We start from the raw sequence: 19,277 nt of genomic DNA on the forward strand, positions 1-19,277 counted from the left end.
CCTCCAAAGATAATCTATTGGGTTCAGGTCTGGAGACTGGCTAGGCCACTCCAGGACCTTGAGATGCTTCTTACAGAGCCACTCCTTAGTTGCCCTAGCTGTGTGTTTCGGGTCGTTGTCATGCTGGAAGACCCAGCCACGACCCATCTTCAATGCTCTTACTGAGGGAAGGAGGTTGTTGGCCAAGATCTCGCGATACATGGCCCCATCCATCCTCCCCTCAATACGGTGCAGTCGTCCTGTCCCCTTTGCAGAAAAGCATCCCCAAAGAATGATGTTTCCACCTCCATGCTTCACGGTTGGGATGGTGTTCTTGGGGTTGTACTCATCCTTCTTCTTCCTCCAAACAGGGCGAGTGGAGTTTAGACCAAAAAGCTCTATTTTTGTCTCATCAGATCACATGACCTTCTCCCATTCCTCCTCTGGATCATCCAGATGGTCATTGGCAAACTTCAGACGGGCCTGGACATGCGCTGGCTTGAGCAGGGGGACCTTGCATGCGCTGCAGGATTTTAATCCATGACAGCGTAGTGTGTTACTAATGGTTTTCTTTGAGACTGTGGTCCCAGCTCTCTTCAGGTCATTGACCAGGTCCTGCCGTGTAGTTCTGGGCTGATAACTCACCTTCCTCATGATCATTGATGCCCCACGAGGTGAGATCTTGCATGGAGCCCCAGACCGAGGATGATTGACCGTCATCTTGAACTTCTTCCATTTTCTAATAATTGCGCCAACAGTTGTTGCCTTCTCACCAAGCTGCTTGCCTATTGTCCTGTAGCCCATCCCAGCCTTGTGCAGGTCTACAATTTAACCCTGATGTCCTTACACAGCTCTCTGGTCTTGGCCATTGTGGAGAGGTTGGCGTCTGTTTGATTGAGTGTGTGGACAGGTGTCTTTTATACAGGTAACGAGTTCAATACAGGTAATGAGTGGAGAACAGGGGGGCTTCTTAAAGAAAAACGAACAGGTCTGTGAGAGCTGGAATTCTTACTGGTTGGTAGGTGATCAAATACTTATGTCATGCAATAAAATGCAAATTAATTACTTAAAAATCAAACAATGTGATTTTCTGGATTTTTGTTTGAGATTCCGTCTCTCACAGTTGAAGTGTACCTATGATATAAATTACAGACCTCTACATGCTTTGTAAGTAGGAAAACCTGCAAAATCGGCAGTGTATCAAATACTTGTTCTCCCCACTGTATTTATGTATCTATAGCTTCACCGCCACCTAGAATTAATGTGTTTACTGGAATAGATAACTTGTTCTCCTTCTGGCTCAGTGGTTGTTGGGGATTCTGGTTCCAGACTGCTCCCCTTCACCATCTCCACATCCTGACAGATGGATGACAAGCCAAAAATATAACTACTTAGCTCTTGTAATACAGGTGTCAGCAACTCAAATTAGCCAACACTACAGGTCAAAAGGCCATGGGTTATTTTAACAAACACAAAATACATCTTATGGTTCACAAATCACATTAACCCCAAACACTGACCTTGTCTTCTAGAACATAGCACTTTAGGTCAGCAGGCTGATTAGCCTCCAGCAGGGTGATATGAAGTGCAGGACCCTCCTCCTCACTGCTCCTTTTCAAAGAACCACTGCTCACCTTTGAGAAGGAGCACTGTTTTGGGGCTAGAGGGAATGGAAGGGGGGGGAGAGCAAAGCACACAAACATTCCATTGGTTTGATCAGCATGGTTTGATCAGCACTGACATGACTAACAATGTAGAGATTAAATAAATCACTAATTGTGCATAACTTTATTTTTTGCCTCAAATGTTGTTTGTTGACATTTTGTCAGTCATCTATATTTTGCAGTATCCTAATTGCTAGAACATGATTGTACTACTTGCTAGTATCCTGCAGCAAGATCCGTTTGATGAGATTGTAAACTATGTTTCACTGGGATCTTAACAGCAACAACGTTACAGTGTGATGAAGTAACACTTTCATATACCAGGTAACTCCTCATCCACTTGAACTCCGATACTGCGAAAACATTTCTTGCCTGACTTTTTGACAGAGTCCACCGTTTGCAGGATTTCATTTTGCTCTGTCCGCCCTTCAATGAGAACGGTGGTTCCTGTAGCTGGGAAGTGACACTCGAACAGTTTCGTTATTTCCACGGCGGCCACTTTTGTAAGTGAATCCAAAACAGACACAATCTGGGTTTGAAAATTCACGTCGACCGACACAGACATGCTGACAGCTGTTAATGAGCGCACAGTTAAGAAAATGTTACAAATGTTGAAGCCAAAAAGCATGTCACGAAAGTGAACTGTGTTTATATCAACCACATGGTAGGAGAAGCTAGGGGCGTGTCTCTGACGTTCCATCATCAAGTTCGCTCAGCGGCTCGCGCCAAATTCACCTTATTTCCGGGAAATCGTGGTGCGTAATATGGTAATATGTTATCATGTCATATAAAATAAAATAATTCTAACAGTGAGACATATTTCTTTGATCTTTTATAGTTTTATGGTACAGTTTCAAAGCATGACAAATAATAGAAATGACTATAATAATAGTTTATTCTCTCTGTCTCGCTCGCACACAAGAGCACACATGCGCACAAGAATCCAGAACACTAGTCATTTTTGTATCTTTTTCCAAGCTGTCATTTATTTTAAGACTTTACAGTATGTTTAAGTTTTCTTGTTTAAAAAAATAGAATACTGTTGTTGTTATATTTCTTTATCAGTAGAAAACATCCATGTGATTTACAGCACTTTTCAGTGCACAAGAAGAAAAAAGCTAACCGCCCTTTTCAAGTAAAGTTACAATAATTTAACTGAGTAGGCTGGTATGACCTATGACCTGCAGGAAAAGCCGGCTTGCACCCTTGGATTTTACAAGTTGGGAGAGGGGCGAACGTTTATTCCAGAGAAAATAAAACCCAAATAAAATACATCCAAACAACAAGTTTACAGATGGCCTTAGACTTAAAATGCATCAACAGAGTTAACCCTTCTATTTGTTTGAAATATAAAATCAGAAGCATTAGGTGTTTTTAGGTTAAGTGCTAGTGAATATCCAATAATTCAGTTGTGAAAATATTATTTTCTAAATCAATGTTTTATGTTTTCCCTTTTCATATTGTACGGATGGCAGGTGTGAATAAAAAATGTACTGGGACTGAGAAGTACTGTATTTTATGAATTCAAAGCAAAAGGAGTTTAGGATAGCTTGGGAAATGGAACAATGTTTTTGCAAGATGCTCTGAGTGAGGTTGTTGAAAACATGAAGATGTCCATATGAGTTTACAGATTTAACCTAATGACTTATTTCAACTGAGGACAAGTAAGATTTGAGGAAGGTGATGATGTTGATTGGCCAGATTATGTTATATTGGCCAGATTTATACATTGATGACATCAACAATTTACTCATCATCATCATCATCATCATCATCATCATCATCATCATCGTCGTCGTCGTCGTCCTCATCGTCGTCGTCCTCATCATCGTCATCATCATCGTCGTCGTCATCATCATCGTCGTCGTCGTCATCATCGTTGTCATCATCGTCATCATCGTCATCATCATCTGGATCAATTTCATCGGACAGAACATCTTCGATCCATTCCTCAAGCTCATCTGCGCTTGGCAGGTCGTCATCATCGTCGATTTCCATCCATACACTGTCAGCCTATAGAGATACACAAAGTAATTTGGTGCCAAAAATAGACAATTGGATTTTTTTTAATGCTAGTGGAACCACAAGGCTCCTCGTACATGACAATTTGGATCATAACAGGAACGTTACTCACATCTTCAACATCCACAACACCAATCTGGGGAGAGCTGAGGTCAATTCCAAAGGTCTTCTCCCAGTATGGGACAAGCTAATGAGGGAGGATAATATTCCAGGAAGAAAGCAACAGCAATCAGAATCTCATATCTTTGGATAGATGGATCTTATTGTATTGATAAGTGGCCAGCCATGACCATGATCTTACCAGGGGGAAATCATCTGGGTCAATCCAGACAATGCTGAGGTTGGGATTATCATTGTGCTCCTCTGCTACTTCCTTCAGGATTTCCAGAAACTCAAAACCATCTGGGAAGTCAAAGGTCAAGGGTTAAATGCAAATTAAGCCTTATGAAACCCCTCTTGCTGAAAATGGTTCCTTCCTCCCCTACCCAGTCCTATTGACTCATTAGTTGCTCCTTTGGTTCTGTACCTGGGTCGTCCTCCTCTGCGAACGCAATGATGTGCTCGCCATTGATGTCGTCCTCCTAAGAAAAGTATGCAAAGTGAGATGGGGAATATAGAATGCATCGAGCTGTCTGTTTAAACTACTAGCACACAGCTCGGACACCCATGCATACCCCACAAGACATGCCACTAGAGGTCTCTTCATAATCCCCAAGTCCAGAAAAAGACTATGGGAGGCGCACAGTACTGCATACAGCCATGACTACATAGCACTCTATTCCACATCAGATAACTGATGCAAGCAGTATAATCAGATTTAAAAATCAAGATTAAAAATATACCTTATGGAACAGCGGGAACTGTGAAGAGACAAACAGGAAGGTACAGACACACGCATACGCACACAAGCGCTAGAACACGCACTTTACACACACATACAGTACATGTAGATATGTAGTGGTGTAATAATGTTATATGATGTACTGTTTAATATGTAATGTAAGTGCCTTAATATGTTTGGACCCAGGAAGAATTGCTGTTGTCTTGGCAGCAGCTAATGGGGATCCATTATAAATACATATAGACTACCCACTGGCCACAGATGGAAACAACACTGATTCAACCTGTTTGTGCCCAGTGAGTACCTACAAGTATATTTCCATCAGTATCTGCACATTTAGGTCACAGAAATACTTTGCTTGATATCAATTACAATTGGGGAGGTATGCTTCCATTTTGTTTTGTAGGGTGATTTTTATGGGAATAGTTTGTATAGCTTACCCAGATCTCATACATGTTATCTGGTTCCATCTTCCTCATGGTTGGTCTGCAAAGAAATAGGACGCAATATATTTTTTATTGTTCATTGAGGAAGTTTACACTTTTAAAATTTGGGATTCTACTGCATAGCATATTTTCTGTGTTTTCCCTTTCTGCAATGTACATGATTTCCAGTGCTCTATTAGTGACACACAATTTGTGTATGGGTTGGTGGTCGCTAGACTTGTTGCTGAATGTTATGGATTATTCTCCTATCGTTTGATAATGATTGACGCCAGAGCTACTGAAGGTACAAGGACCGAGGACACACTGTGATTCTGTAGCAGCTGGCAAAGTCACTGTCTTTTGTTTTGACTTCGTACAAACCTCTCGGGTTGATGTTTAGAGAACATTTAGTACTGTCTCCAAGAGGCCCGTTAGACATTATCTCTGGAGGTGTCTCTCAGTTGCAACTGTTGATTTTGATCACCTGAAAATTCCCTTTACACCTAGTTATAGGGCCTGGCGTTTTTACAGGTCAAATCACACAGCCAGGACAAAATGCTTGGCTCTCCTCATCATACACTATATATTCAAAAGAAAGTGGACACCCCTTCAAATGAGTGGATTCGGTAATTTCAGCCACACCCGTTGCTGACAGGTGAATAAAATCGAGCACACAGCCATGCAATCTCCGACGGACTAATCTGGGTTTGGTGGATGCCAGGAAAAAGCTACCTGCCCCAATGCATAGTTCCAACTGTAAAATTTGGAGGAGGAATAATGGTCTGGGGCTGTTTTTTACTGTTCGGGCTAGGCCCCTTAGTTGCAGTGAAGGGAAATCTTAATGATACAGCATACAATGACATTCTAGATGATTCTGTGCTTCCAACTTTGTGGCAACAGTTTGAGGAAGGCGCTTTCCTGTTTCAGAATGACAATGCCCCAATGCACAAAGCGAGGTCCATACAGAAATGGTTTGTCGAGATCGGTGTGGAAGAACTTGACTGGCCTGCACAGGGCCCTGACCGCAACTCCTTCCAACACCTTTGGGATGTATCGGAAAGCCGACTACGAGCCAGGCCTAATCGACCAACATCAGTGCTCAACCTCACTAATTGCAAGTCCCTGCAGCAATGTTCCAACATCTAGTGGAAAGCCTTCACAGAAGAGTGGAGGCTGTTATAGCAGCAAGAGGGGGGACCAACTCCATATGAATGCCCATGATTCTGGAATGAGATGTTTGACGAGCAGGTGTCCACATACTTCTGGTCAAGTAGTGTATATTGTGCCATTCTGGCCACTGTGTTCATTAATCTCACCTGTCGTGATCCTCAATGTACGCAACAAGTTCCTCCTCTGTGTAGGGTTTTCCAGGGATGACTATGGGTTCATCTATGAAGGGCTCATAGAAGTCCACTTCATTCACCTTCAGGCCCAGATCTTTGGCAACCTGGAACACAGAGGATTGGTCAGAAAGAGCAATGGGCTACTTTTTGAGTAGAGTACAGCTCCGGTGTAATTTTTAGGATGTAGTTGTTAGTGGGTAGGTTGTTCACCTTGGGAGTGAATGTAGCAAAGAACTTGATGTGTGGATGGAACTCCTCAGCCGCGTCCACATAGGCCAAATAATCTGAAATGTTACAGGCATCTGTTAAGACCTTATTAAATATCTTAATAATTCCAATATTTACTTGACAAATACACTATAAATACATTGTTTTATCCATAAAATATTATACACATGAGCAGACTTATACCATACAGTAAAAACATGTGCGAAATTACAATGTTAAAGGAATAGATTATAGATTCTTACGTTCAGACTTTTCACTCTTAAAGTAGCCCACCAGTTTGATGTCCTCCTCATTGTTGTGGAAACCTTTAACTTCCCCATCTTTCTCAATGATCTCAACTGGGTCTTCAAGAACCTAGAACAGAGTAAAAGAGAGATGCATGGTGGAGGGAGATAATGGTGAGGGGAAAGAGAAATAAACAGTACAGGATATATCAGTAGTGGACAAATAGTCTGTTTCTACAAATTGCAGCTAGGTAAAAGAGGGCATAACTGGGTGACATTATTCTCACGTACATCAAAGATGAACTCCACAATTGTGTCTGCAGCAAGCTCCCCATCGTACTCAATGATCTCGTCCTCGGTGAAGATATAGATGCTGTCGACCTCCTCCAGTCCTGAGGAGAAAACAGAAGTTCTACTCAGGGGTTACATATACCCTTAAATCCACTAGAGGTCAGGCTTTCTTATGGGCTGCCTTAGCACAGTGACACAAGGGGTGCATCTCAATAGTTTTGTGTCTTAAATTCGTTGTTTCCTTTCCTTCATCATCACGGAGATGAAATAATTAAAAAGTTTATGTCTCAGTGGGTGACGGGCGTCAACCATATTGCTTTCTCTTATAGTATGTTTCCTGATCGGTGCAGATGAAGGAGGCAAGACGCAGAGAGGAATCCACTTATGACTATTGAGATGCATCCTGTGAGACAGGTCAGGTAGTTTTAGTTTATTAGGTAGTTTTGTCCACCTGGTCAGTGGTGACGCTTAGATGGATCATGTTGAAAGATGGTAACATTTCGTCATAACTGACATCAGAACTTTAAATAATCAAACCAATCTTGAATAAAGGTAATAGTGTCCATTTCAGTGTGTATTTACCTAGTTTCTTAGCAACAATACTGCCCTTCTTTTCATCAACAAGGCAGAATCCAATTTCCTCATCGTCAAGGTCGTCAAGGACCTGAGCTGCAAGCTGTGAAATAAGATAATATGTCATATAACTGAAGACATACAATGGCACCCTTAAGCCTGAGCAGGAATATCTTCTGTGCCATGTATGGACAACTTATAAGGACTTATGGGGAGTTTGTTTTCCAGGTTTATTTATCAGTGTTCTGTAAGGACATGTATATATGCATTCACTTCCACACCCTCAGTTTTGTGGGTTTGCTGGAGGGATAGGTGTTATACTCAGTTTACTGTGTACACACTAAAGTAAACAAAAATGTTGTTGTCTTCTCTTATGTCTTGTCTTATTTCACACATATTACCCTCCAGTTCCAACACCATAAAAGCCTGGGACTCAGAGCGCTGTCCGTGCACTTTCTAAATCTGTGTGAAACTTGACCGTTATGTCTGACAACCAGTTCAACCAATGATGTTGCCACATCTGTGGCATGCATACAGAGGGGGCGGGATAACAGTTCTGCAGACTGTGTTGGGGTAACTTGGTGTTTGGATAGCAACAGGTGCAACCCTGCTTTCACAGATCTCTCCTCACACTTCATAAAGGAGGTGCAGGCACCCAAACATACATACACACACACACACACACACACAGACTGGCGTGAAGGACCATTTATCAGTGCTTCTGTTCAGTTACTTTTATTGCATATCAAAGTTCCATAACCAGGGATGTTCCTGTCATGTTCCACAGCATGGCAATGATAATAGCTGGCCTGGCACTGACTGTATGCCTATAGATCCTAGCCAGTAACCGTAGGATGCAAGCAATAGTGTCTTTTTATGCAGTTTGATATTATGTACCTGTTTAGAGAATCTTTAGTTCTGAGTAAATAGAAAAGAGTGGCCCAAATATCAGAGCTGCATTATTATACAGTGTTATAATAGTATAATAGCAGACTGTCCCAGGAAAGTTGATTTTCAGTATCTACACTATTTACTTCTCAGATTAATAGGTTTTACCCTGTAGACACGTCCCATTGGGCACAAACTGGTTGAATCAACGTTGTTCCTATGTCATTTCAACAACATAAACATATCTAATGACGTTGAATCAACGTGGAAAAGTCATCAACCTTTCACCCATCCTTTGACCTAAATCCAATGACATGGTTCGATTTTTGTTGTTGATTTCACATTAGTTGACCACTCAATCAAATATAAATCAAAACTAGACATTGAACTGACGTCTTTGCCCAGTGGGTTATCTGTCCATATTTGTGATGGGGAGGGGTATTCAAATGAAGAGGACCTAAGGGGTCAGGGCCTAGATATGCCTGATAAACAGATTGAGGGCTAAACTCAGCTGAAGGCTTTTAGCCAAACAGATTACTACAGCTATATAAGGTTGCTGTGTGGGGCCATGAGTTGACAAGAGGACAGATTTCTTGCCTGACTGCAAGGGGAGAGTTCGCTTTATGACAAATCAGGGAAGGGATCTAAAAGAGCTGACATGCTCTCCTCTTCTATTCCCGTTGACTGACCTAGAGTACACTCTCTCTCTCAGCAATAGACCAAAACAGAGTGCACAGCACATTAGTTTCACATAATGTCATGACACTACTATCTAGCCTACAACACTATTCCCCATAGAGGGGAATCAGGGCAAAAGATCCCAGGCCCAGCTAACAATGTTCTATCTACCCTATACATATAAAAGATACACAGCATACTAGTGATCAAACCAACAGCAATCCGAGTTGAATCTAGATGCTCCAGATTGAGTATATACTCTGTAAGAAGCAACACAGCAGTATACAGTGCATTTGGAAAATATTCAGACCCCTTGACATTTTCCACATTTTGTTACGTTACAACCTTATTCTAAAATTGATTAAATTGTTTTTTCCCCTCATCAATCTACACACAATACCCCATAATGACAAAGAAAAAACAGGTTTAGAAATGTTTGCAAATGTATAAAATAAAATAAACTGAAATATCACATTCACATAAGTATTCAGACCCTTTACTCAGTACTTTGTTGGCAGCGATTACAGCTTCGAGTCTTCTTGGGTATGACGCTACAAGCTTGGCACACCTGTATTTGGGGAGTTTCTCCCATTCATCTGCAGATCTCCTCGAGCTCTGTCAGGTTGGATGGGGTGCGCCGCTGCACAGCTATTTTCAGGTCTCTCCAGAGATGTTCAATCGGGTTCAAGTCCGGGCTCTGGCTGGGCCACTCAAGGACATTCAGAGACTTGTCCCGAAGCAACTCCTGCGTTGTCTTGGCTGTGTGCTTAGTGTAGTTGTCCTGTTGGAAGGTGAACCTTTGCCACAGTTTGAGGTCATTAGCGCTCTGGAGCAGGTTTTCATCAAGGAGCTCTTTGTACTTTGCTCCGTGCATCTTTCTCTCGATCCTGAATAGTCTCCCAGTTCCTGCCGCTGAAAAACATCCCCACAGCATGATGCTGACACCACCATGCTTCACTGTAGGGATGGTGCCAGGTTTCCTCCAGACGTGACACTTGGCATTCAGGCCAAAGAGATCAATCTTGGTTACATCAGACCAGAGAATCTTGTTTCTCATGGTCTGAGAGTCCTTTAGATACCTTTTGGCAAACTCAAAGTGGGCTGTCATGTGCCTTTTACTGAGGAGTGGCTTCCGTCTGGCCACTCTACCATAAAGGCCTGATTAGTGGAGTGCTGCCGAGATGGTTGTGCTTCTGGAAGGTTCTCCCATCTCCACAGAGGAACTCTGGAGCTCTGTCAGAGTGACCATCGGGTTCTTGGTCACCTCCCTGACCAAGGCCCTTCGCCCCCGAATGCTCAGTTTGGCCGGGTGGCCAGCTCTAGGAAGAGTCTTGGTGGTTCCAAACTTCTTGCATTTAAGAATGATGGAGGCCATTGTGTTCTTGAGGACCTTCAATGCTGCAGAAATTTTTTGGTACACTTCCCCAGATCTATGCCTCGACACAATCCGGTCTCGGGGCTCTATGGATAATTCCTTCGACCTCATGGCTTGGTTTTTGCTCTGACATGCACTGTCAACTGTGGGACCTTATAGAGAGAGATGTGTGCCTTTCCAAATCATGTCCAAGCAATTGAATTTACCACAGGTGGACTCCAATCAAGTTGTAGAAACATCTCAAGGATGATCAATGGAAACAGGATGCACCTGAGCTCAATTTTGAGTCTCATAGCAAAGGGTCTGAATACTTATGTAAAAACCTGTTTTCACTTTGTCAATTTGCAGTATTGTTTGTCAATTGATGTGGAAATTCAATGATTTACTCCATTTTAGAATAAGGCTGTAACATAAGAAAATGTGCAAAAAGGGAAGGGGTCTGAATACTCAGAACGCACTGTAGGATGCACAAACAGCCACAACAGCAGCACTAGATAAATATAGACCCAAAGCCACACCGACCCAGGACTATTTTGGCAAGGTGCTGGTGACGCTCAAGTCTCTAGGATCTGCTGACAGTTACAGTAATGCAGCTGTCAGTCAGCCAGCCCAGTTAGCCGACACCGCAGTACTGGGGCCAAAACCTGCTGTACTGCCCCCAACCCTGGGCTAGGCCTCAATGTCTATAACATAAAGAGGAAAGTGTGGGGGGGTGAACACGCATTCTCAGATGATGATTAACATATCATTAATCAAAACCCCCTGATGAGTAGACATATGTCTCACACGCACACGCACCTGCGTACATGCAAATACGCACGCAAATACACACACCCACACATGCACGTGTTCGTTTCCTGAAGTGTTTGTTTCCAACTGTGGCACCTTGTCATGGCACCAATTCCAAAAGGTGTTTTATATCTCCATCAGACTTTGCTCTATTTGTTGATTATTCCATCTCCTGTTGATTAAATGAGTCCAAGGAAAACAAAACCATACAACTCCTTAAGAGGCAACAGTCTCAAAATAGATTCTCCACCATCAGAGCTGTGTTGTGTTTCTCTTTCAGGGAGTTGTAGTCCAAAGTAGTCAAGTTGCAGTCCTATAAAGTTGGTCCATTTATTTAACTAGGCAGAGCTGGATTTGAGAGCTCATGACAAAAGAAACCGGCAGGCTCTACGGTAAGCCCTGTATATCAGAAGTCCTTGTCAGCGCTGAGAGATACACTTCTTTAAAAAATGTACTGATTGCTTTATCACCAGTCAATATTTTATTTATATTTTTTTATTTAACCTTTATTTAACTAGGCAAGTCAGTTAAGAACAAATTCTTATTTACAATGGCGGCCTACCCCGGCCAAACTCTAACCCGGACGACGCTGGGCCAATTGTACACCGCCCTATGGGACTCTCAATCACAGCCGGGTGTGATACAGCCTGGAATCAAACCAGGGTCTGTCCAGGGTCTGTAGTGACACCTCTAGCATTGAGATGCAGTGCCTTAGACCGCTGCGCCACACGGGAGTCCCATAACAGCCTTTTCTTCTCAGTTTCACACCATCCAGGGGGCCTATGGGTCTCACTGCTGAATGAGATAATGTTTCATGCCTCCTAACATGGTTATTTGAAATAAAGGTTGACATTTACTGTGGTGACAAAAATAATTAACAATGCACACATTCTTGACATCCATATTGCTCAGATTAAGATTACTCCAACTGAAATTTGACTTCTGCTTTTAACCCAACCCCTCTGAAAGTGGACAGAACATTAGGAACACCTTCCTAATGTTGAGTTTCACCCCCTTTTGCCCTCAGAACAGCCTCAATTTGTCATGGCATGTACTCAAGAAGGTGCCGAAAGCATTCCACAGTAATGATGGCCCATGTTGACTCCAATGCTTCCCACAGTTGTGTCAAGTTGGCTGGATGTCCTTTGGGTGGTGGACCATTCTTGATACACACAGAAAACTGTTGAGTGTGAAAAACCCAGCAGCGTTGCAGTTCTTGACACACTCAAACCGGTGCGCCTGGCACCTACTACCATACCCCGTTCAAAGGCACTTAAATATTTTGGTTTGCTCATTCACCCTGTAAATGGCAAGCATATTACAATCAATGTTTCAATTGTCTAAAGGCTTAAAATTCCTTCTTTAACCGGTCTCCTCCCCTTCAACTACACTTGATTTCTTTCACCTGGATTCACCTGGTCAGTCTATGTCATGGAAAATGCCGGTGTTCCTAATGTTTTGTACACACAGTGTACATATACATAGATAGACACTGTACATATACAGGTTTTGGAGAGGTGTGGGGGGGTGCCACACTGGGCTTCCAGGGAGCTGTTGTTGTGGGCGGTTAAGTGCCTTGCTCAAGGGCACTGCAGCAGGCAATGGCATCAAGGTTTTGATACCAGCAACCCTCTGGTTGCCAACTCACTTCGTGACAGATTTTTCCCGTCAGACCCGGGATTTGAAATGGCAACCCTTCAGTTGCTAGACTACACGCCGCCAACAGATGTGAGTGAATAAGGAATAGCTCCAAATATCTCACTGTACGTATAGACATTTTGGAGTTCTCTAACTGATTTACAATGGAGTGGTGAAGCCATAGAAATATAATTACTGATTTTATTTATTTGGGGGAAAGTCTATTTCTTTTTATGGAGGAACTGGACTCTGAAGCAGACCTACTGTGTAACTATCAGAGACTGTTGAAATGAGATGATGACATGGCAGGCCAGTTGTAAATCAAGGAGAGAAACAGGGCAGGTGAGTGTGTGATATATGTAGTGAGGGGCGTACTTCAAAGAACAGGGTCACATAAAGAGACACACACTTACACTCACTCACACACACATGCACACACACATATCAACATAGAAATATGCCCATGTACACACATCTGGATCAACTCAAAATACCAATATGTACAGAATATTCAGTAATGTACATTTCTGATAGATGTTAGGAAGAAGGAGATTATATTTTGATGGATTGTAAATCAGATCAGCTGATGACTTGATGTCCTGCTACTTCTGTCCATGTCATGTTTGAGACATGCCCATCCTTACCATTATCCCATTTAATCTAAGACCACAAAACCATGATCAGTCTTAAAACAATACATCTCAGGGACATTTCCAGCAACCAAGAGATTCCTGGATCAGCAGGTGGGTCAATATGCTACCCCCTACATTTCCCATCAGGCAGTAGCGCTCAATTGAAAATGTATAGTATCAGCTGATTATTCATTCCTGTTGCTATTAGTCCATGGGCCAGAGGGCCACATGTAACAAATTTGTCCATATTTTGGTATGATAGCCATGTGTCGGAGGTAGCTAAATGTGGCTATCACTGCATTATATGTTATGACCCCTATGCGGTTAGTTGGGCCAACAGGATTGAGGGTATGAAATGTCATTTTGTATTATCAGGGAACAATCTTCTCAATCCAAGGCAATTGACATGTTATTACCTTCATAAGGTATGAAACAATTGGAATGGTAATGACATATCTATGGGCCCACCTGGGGCGGGGGTGGGGTCAAATGTCATACATGTATTCATTTTGGGGAATATCGAGCCAGAATGGACAGTATTGAGATTTGCTCTATTATCACATGGTACCCTAGATGATAACTACACCAAATTACACACAGAACAAGGAGAGCCATTGTTGTTGTTTTTTAGGTTTATAGAGCCATCATAGATTTTGTCAATGATCAGTCCCAGGAGCCTATTTTCAAGATGGCCGCCATTCATTTCAATGGAAAGGAACTGCATTTTGGGGTGGCAGGTAGCCTAGTGGTTGCTGAATCGAATCCCCGAACTGACAAGGTAAAAATCTGTTGCTCTGCCCCTGAACAAGGCAGTTAACCCACTGTTCCCCGGTAGGCCGTCATCGTAAAATAAGAGTTTGTTCTTAACTGACTTGCCTAGTTAATAAAAGGTAACATTTTGCATGGCCATAACTTAATGATTGATGTAATAAGACCAATAATGGCTTAAAATGTGTTACAATGAGGATGTCCCAAGTATGTCAGTTAAATGTATTTAGCAAATTATTACCAGAATAGTGGTAAAAACATGCCAAAAAAACTGTCAGAATTTAAAATACATTAGATTAAAACACTTAGAAAATGTTCTAGAAGCATTCACTGTTGTCTAATAATTAAAACAATACACTATATGATTCTATAAATTGTGCTAACATCAAGAAATATGAGGTGAAACCTGCCCCGTACATTGCACCCTATATTAAATCCCATTGGAATGCATCACGTCCAGCAAAGACATACAGCTAAACCATTTTTGCAAAATGTGTACCAAACAATACATAAAGCTAGGAAAAGTCTAAACAATGATGCCTAGCTATTGCTAATTTAACCATAGGGTACACATTTTCCAATATGGCCGCCAACTAGCTCCATTGGTTTTAATTGGATTGGTCTGTCATTGCCACAATTCTTTCAATAATAGGTGGAATATGCCTAATGATAATAAAACATATATTATAGATATGCAGATAACACAACCAATTTAGCCAGGTTTGCTAAATATATAATATTTGTAAAATATTAGCAAAGGTTTTCTCAAAATTTTCCAAAAACACTATTCATGAGACTGTTTTGGTCAGTATTTGGTTTCCTAATTTATCTATATTTTATTTTCAAACAAAAAAAATGTGTCTATATTACTCATAACAGGATCGTTCACTGGTTTGTAGTAATGATTATATATATAGGGTATGAAACACACATATACAGTACCAGTCAAAAGTTTGGACACACCTACTCATTCAAGGGTTTTTCTTTATTTTTACATTGTAGAATAATAGTGAAGGCACCAAAACTATAAAATAACACACATGGAATCATGTAGTAACCAAAAGTGTTAAACAAATCAAAATATATTTTATGTTTGATATTCTTCAAAGTAGCCACCCATATGGACTTGGTCTTTTACCAAATAGAGCTATCTTCTGTTTACCATGCCTACCTTGTCACAAGACAACTAATTGGCTCAAAGAAGGAAAGAAATTCCACAAATTAACTTTTAACAAGGCACACCTATTAATTCAAATGCATTCCAGGTGACTACCTCATGTGGGAACTCCTTCAATACTTTTGGAAAAGCATTACAGGTGAAGCTGGTTGAGAGAATGCCAAGAGTGTGCAAAGCTGTCATCAAGGCAAAGGGTGGCTACTTTGAATAATAATAAAATGTAAAATGTAAAATAAAATGTAAAATATATTTTGATTTGTTTAACACTTTTTGGATACTACATGATTCCATGTGTTATTTCATAGTTGTCTTCACTATTATTCTACAATGTAGAAAATAGAAAAAATAAAGAACCCTTGAATGAGTAGGTGTGTCCAAACTTTTGACTGGTGCTGTATATAATTAAATATAGAATCTATGTCTTGAAACCTGTCATGTACACTGTATTCCGACATAACATTCTAACAAACTGCCTGACGAGGGCATCAACTTACATAGCTGGTGAAGTATTAAAGCCTTAGGTTTACAGCCTTTTATAGATGGTGTCTTGTTACACTATTTATGTAAAACATGTATATTGTAGTATAGGGTCTACTGAAATATGCATTATTAGTGGCTGCTGAGGGTTGTCGAGGGTATCAGCAATGGCCCAATTGCTAAAAAGCTGGATTTTCTAATAATTTCTATTAAATTAGTCAACCAGCCACTGAACTAATGGCTCTAAAGTGATTAGCTAACATAAAGTAAGCTCCAAAAAGTATTATTTTGTGCCCAATAAAAATGAATGGTAAATAAAATATTGTGTCATTTTGGAATCACTTTAATTGTAAATAAGAATAGAATGTGTTTGTAAACACTTCTACATTAATGTGGATGCTAACCTGATTACGGATCATCTTAAATCAATTGTGATTAATGATGAGTGAGAAAGTGCACAAATACAGATGCACAAATATCATACATTATTTACCATTCATTTCTCTTGGGCACAAGATAATCTGAAACACAACTAAAACAAACAGCAAATGCACCCTACAAATGTGTAGAGTCACAAGCTTCATTTAGTGATTGTGTGTTATGAATATGGGACCAAATACTTAATTTTTTACTACTTTAAAACATATATAAGGGAATTTGTCCCAATACTTTTGGTCCGCTAAAATGTGGGGACTACTTACAGAAAGTTCGATTCCCGTGACATGGATGAAAATACCCTCAAAATAAAGCTGACAGTCTGCACTTCAACCCCATAGTCATTGTGTCATTTCAAATCTAACCTGAAGGTCAGAGAGCATAATTTTAAAATCTTGATGGTCAGGGACAGAAGAGATTAGAGATGATTGTGTTTACCTAAATATTTGTGTTAACTTGCTGGGACAACTCAACAAATGACAGTGCACACCTTTTATTTTAGCTGAGTACTGCTGAGTACTATTACAGGTGGCAACTATAAAACCAATACGCTACCAGATTTTGATCTGTCGGGCTTTGTAACATTGTTTCAATGATGTGCCAGTCTAGGTAAATCATTAGATCTGTTAGCAAAAATTTACCAAATTCCATGGTTTTTAAGATGAGATCCACCCAATAGAATGTCATTGGTGTTTGACACAGTCGTTTTCAATAAGCATGTGAACATTCCTTTATCAGCAACAATATATATATATATATATATATATATATATATATATATATATATATATATATATATATATATATATATATATATATATATATATGTGTGTGTGTGACAAACGAAAAAATATACTATTTTGGAGTGGCTATCATATATATATTTGATCAGGGGCTTGTGGGGAACAATTTAATACCATCAAACATTTGCCACCCCAGAGTGGACGAATGTTTCTGCAGGCCCATGGACTATATCATCTGCCTCTACCCATCTACCTTGATGACCAATTCAGCCTCTAAAAAGCCTTTAAAATGTAATGAACTTTGTCCAAATCGATTTAATAGTCTGACCCTTGCAACTGTTGCTTCTGATCTCTTGCCTTGAACATCTTAATTTCAATCATCATCATCATCATCATCTTTGTTGTGAAAATTGTCGCAAAGGTCACATTTGAGTTGTTATGCCCTTAACAACAACACTAGTTACCTGTCAATGGTGTCTGTATCCACCTAGCCCTTATTACACACTTCTTTCACAGTCCATAATGCTTCAACGCATTGATCAATTATAGCAGAGATGGTGCATCCCTACCCAGGCACTGTGTCCCACTTCTACCTCCCAGTTACCCCTTCCCTTCCCTCTCCTCACCATCCCCTACCCAGTTGCCCGAGTCCTCCCAAATGCCTGACCCAGTCTTCCCAGCCCTCTGACCCAGTCCTCCAAGCCCCCTCACCAAGTCTTCCCAGTCCCCTGACCCTGTTTTCCCAGTCCCCTGACCAAGTCCTCCCAGTCCCCTGACCAAGTCCTCCCAGCCCTCTGACCCAGTCCTCCAAGCCCCCTCACCAAGTCCTCCCAGCCCCCTGATCCAGTCCTCCCAGTCCCCTGACCAAGTCCTCCCAGCCCCCTGACCAAGTCCTTCCAGCCCTCTGACCAAGTCCTCCCAGCCCTCTGACCCAGTCCTCCCAGCCCCCTGATCCAGTCCTCCCAGTCCCCTGACCCTGTTTTCCCAGTCCCCTGACCAAGTCCTCCCAGCCCCCTGACCCAGTCCTTCTAGCCACACAATTCGGTCCTCCCACTCTCCTGACCAAGTCCTCCCAGCCCCCTGAACAGGTTCTTCCAGTCCCCTGACCCACCTCTAGGGCCAGTTCCTCGATCTCAAACTGTTTCTGGGAAACGGTGTCTGTTCCAGGATGCTCATGGTAGTACAGAACCATCACATCATACTTCTTCATCACAGACTTGTAGTTCTTGGCAGTCAGCTCGATGACCCGGTCCGTGCCATCGTACTCAGGGAAGTCCAAACCCTCCTCACCCCATGACGGTCCCCCGCAAGACAGAAGGACTGCCACAACCACCCAGCTCCAATTCATGTTTCTTTACTTATTTGGGAATTAATATAGTTTCAATGAGTTAAAAAAAAGAATAAATAAATAATTTGATAAAAACGAGGAAGGACTTCCGATCCCCACCACCCAGAACAGAGCAAGACCAACTCCTGAGCCCCCTTATTAAAAACCTCTCACATGGGGAGCTGGAAACAGGGCAGAGTGAGCGAGAGGGGGTGGGCTTAATTCTGGATGTAGGTGTGTGTGTGTGTGTGTGTGTGTGTGTGTGTGTGTGTGTGTGTGTGTGTGTGTGCGTGTGTGTGTAATAAGGTGGGAGGGGATTAGAGCGGCTGTTGAGGTGACAGGGCTGACGAGAGTAAGGGACCGATCCTGTATGCGTGCATGAGTGTGTGTGTGCGTGCGTGCGTGTGCCTGCATCTGCGTGTTTGTGTGGCAGGTTAAAAGTAGGTGGCATAAGAGAGGAGGAACAGACTCCCCCCCCCCCCCACCTCTTCTTCAGTAAAGAAGAGGATCGTGAAAGATGGAGAGTTTGAAAAAGAAAGAAGTGATTGAATGACAGTCCACTACCTAGAGGGAGACAAATGAAGAGAGACTAGGAATGATGGGCAGGGGGATGGTCAGAGATAGTCCTGGAGATCAGAGACACTTTTCCCATATTTAGTTAAGATGGGCTCCGATCCTGGCTAAAAATAATAGATGTAGGACGATGAGGGTCATGTTGGCAGGGGTGCTGGTGTTCAGTTTGCTTCTCTTGGCACTGGCC

At 41.8% G+C, this 19,277-nt stretch overlaps 1 protein-coding gene across 1 annotated transcript; it reads right to left on the reverse strand.

Annotated features, from left to right (window-relative positions):
* Positions 1-2,466: 2,466 nt before the first annotated feature.
* On the reverse strand, positions 2,467-18,630 carry LOC120019796 (calsequestrin-1-like). The gene is made up of 11 exons (XM_038963210.1): positions 18,302-18,630; positions 7,600-7,693; positions 7,018-7,118; positions 6,745-6,856; positions 6,485-6,558; positions 6,248-6,378; positions 4,947-4,992; positions 4,192-4,246; positions 3,967-4,067; positions 3,778-3,852; positions 2,467-3,656 (listed from the first exon to the last, which is right to left on the reverse strand). The coding sequence occupies exons 1-11, from the start codon at positions 18,536-18,538 to the stop codon at positions 3,390-3,392; spliced, it is 1,293 nt and encodes a 430-aa protein (XP_038819138.1). The 5' UTR covers positions 18,539-18,630; the 3' UTR covers positions 2,467-3,389.
* Positions 18,631-19,277: the final 647 nt, after the last annotated feature.

This window comes from Salvelinus namaycush, chromosome 25, assembly GCF_016432855.1.
Source record: "Salvelinus namaycush isolate Seneca chromosome 25, SaNama_1.0, whole genome shotgun sequence".
NCBI lineage: Eukaryota > Metazoa > Chordata > Actinopteri > Salmoniformes > Salmonidae > Salvelinus > Salvelinus namaycush.

Excerpts from the sequence above, each read along its gene's own strand:
- LOC120019796 (XM_038963210.1), bottom strand. The coding sequence starts at position 18,538 with ATGAATTGGAGCTGGGTGGTTGTGGCAGTCCTTCTGTCTTGCGGGGGA. Across the intron at positions 4,247-4,946 it reads ATAACATGTATGAGATCTGG|GAGGACGACATCAATGGCGA; the intron begins GTAAGCTATACA and ends TACTTTTCTTAG. Across the intron at positions 4,068-4,191 it reads CGCAGAGGAGGACGACCCAG|ATGGTTTTGAGTTTCTGGAA; the intron begins GTACAGAACCAA and ends TTGACTTCCCAG.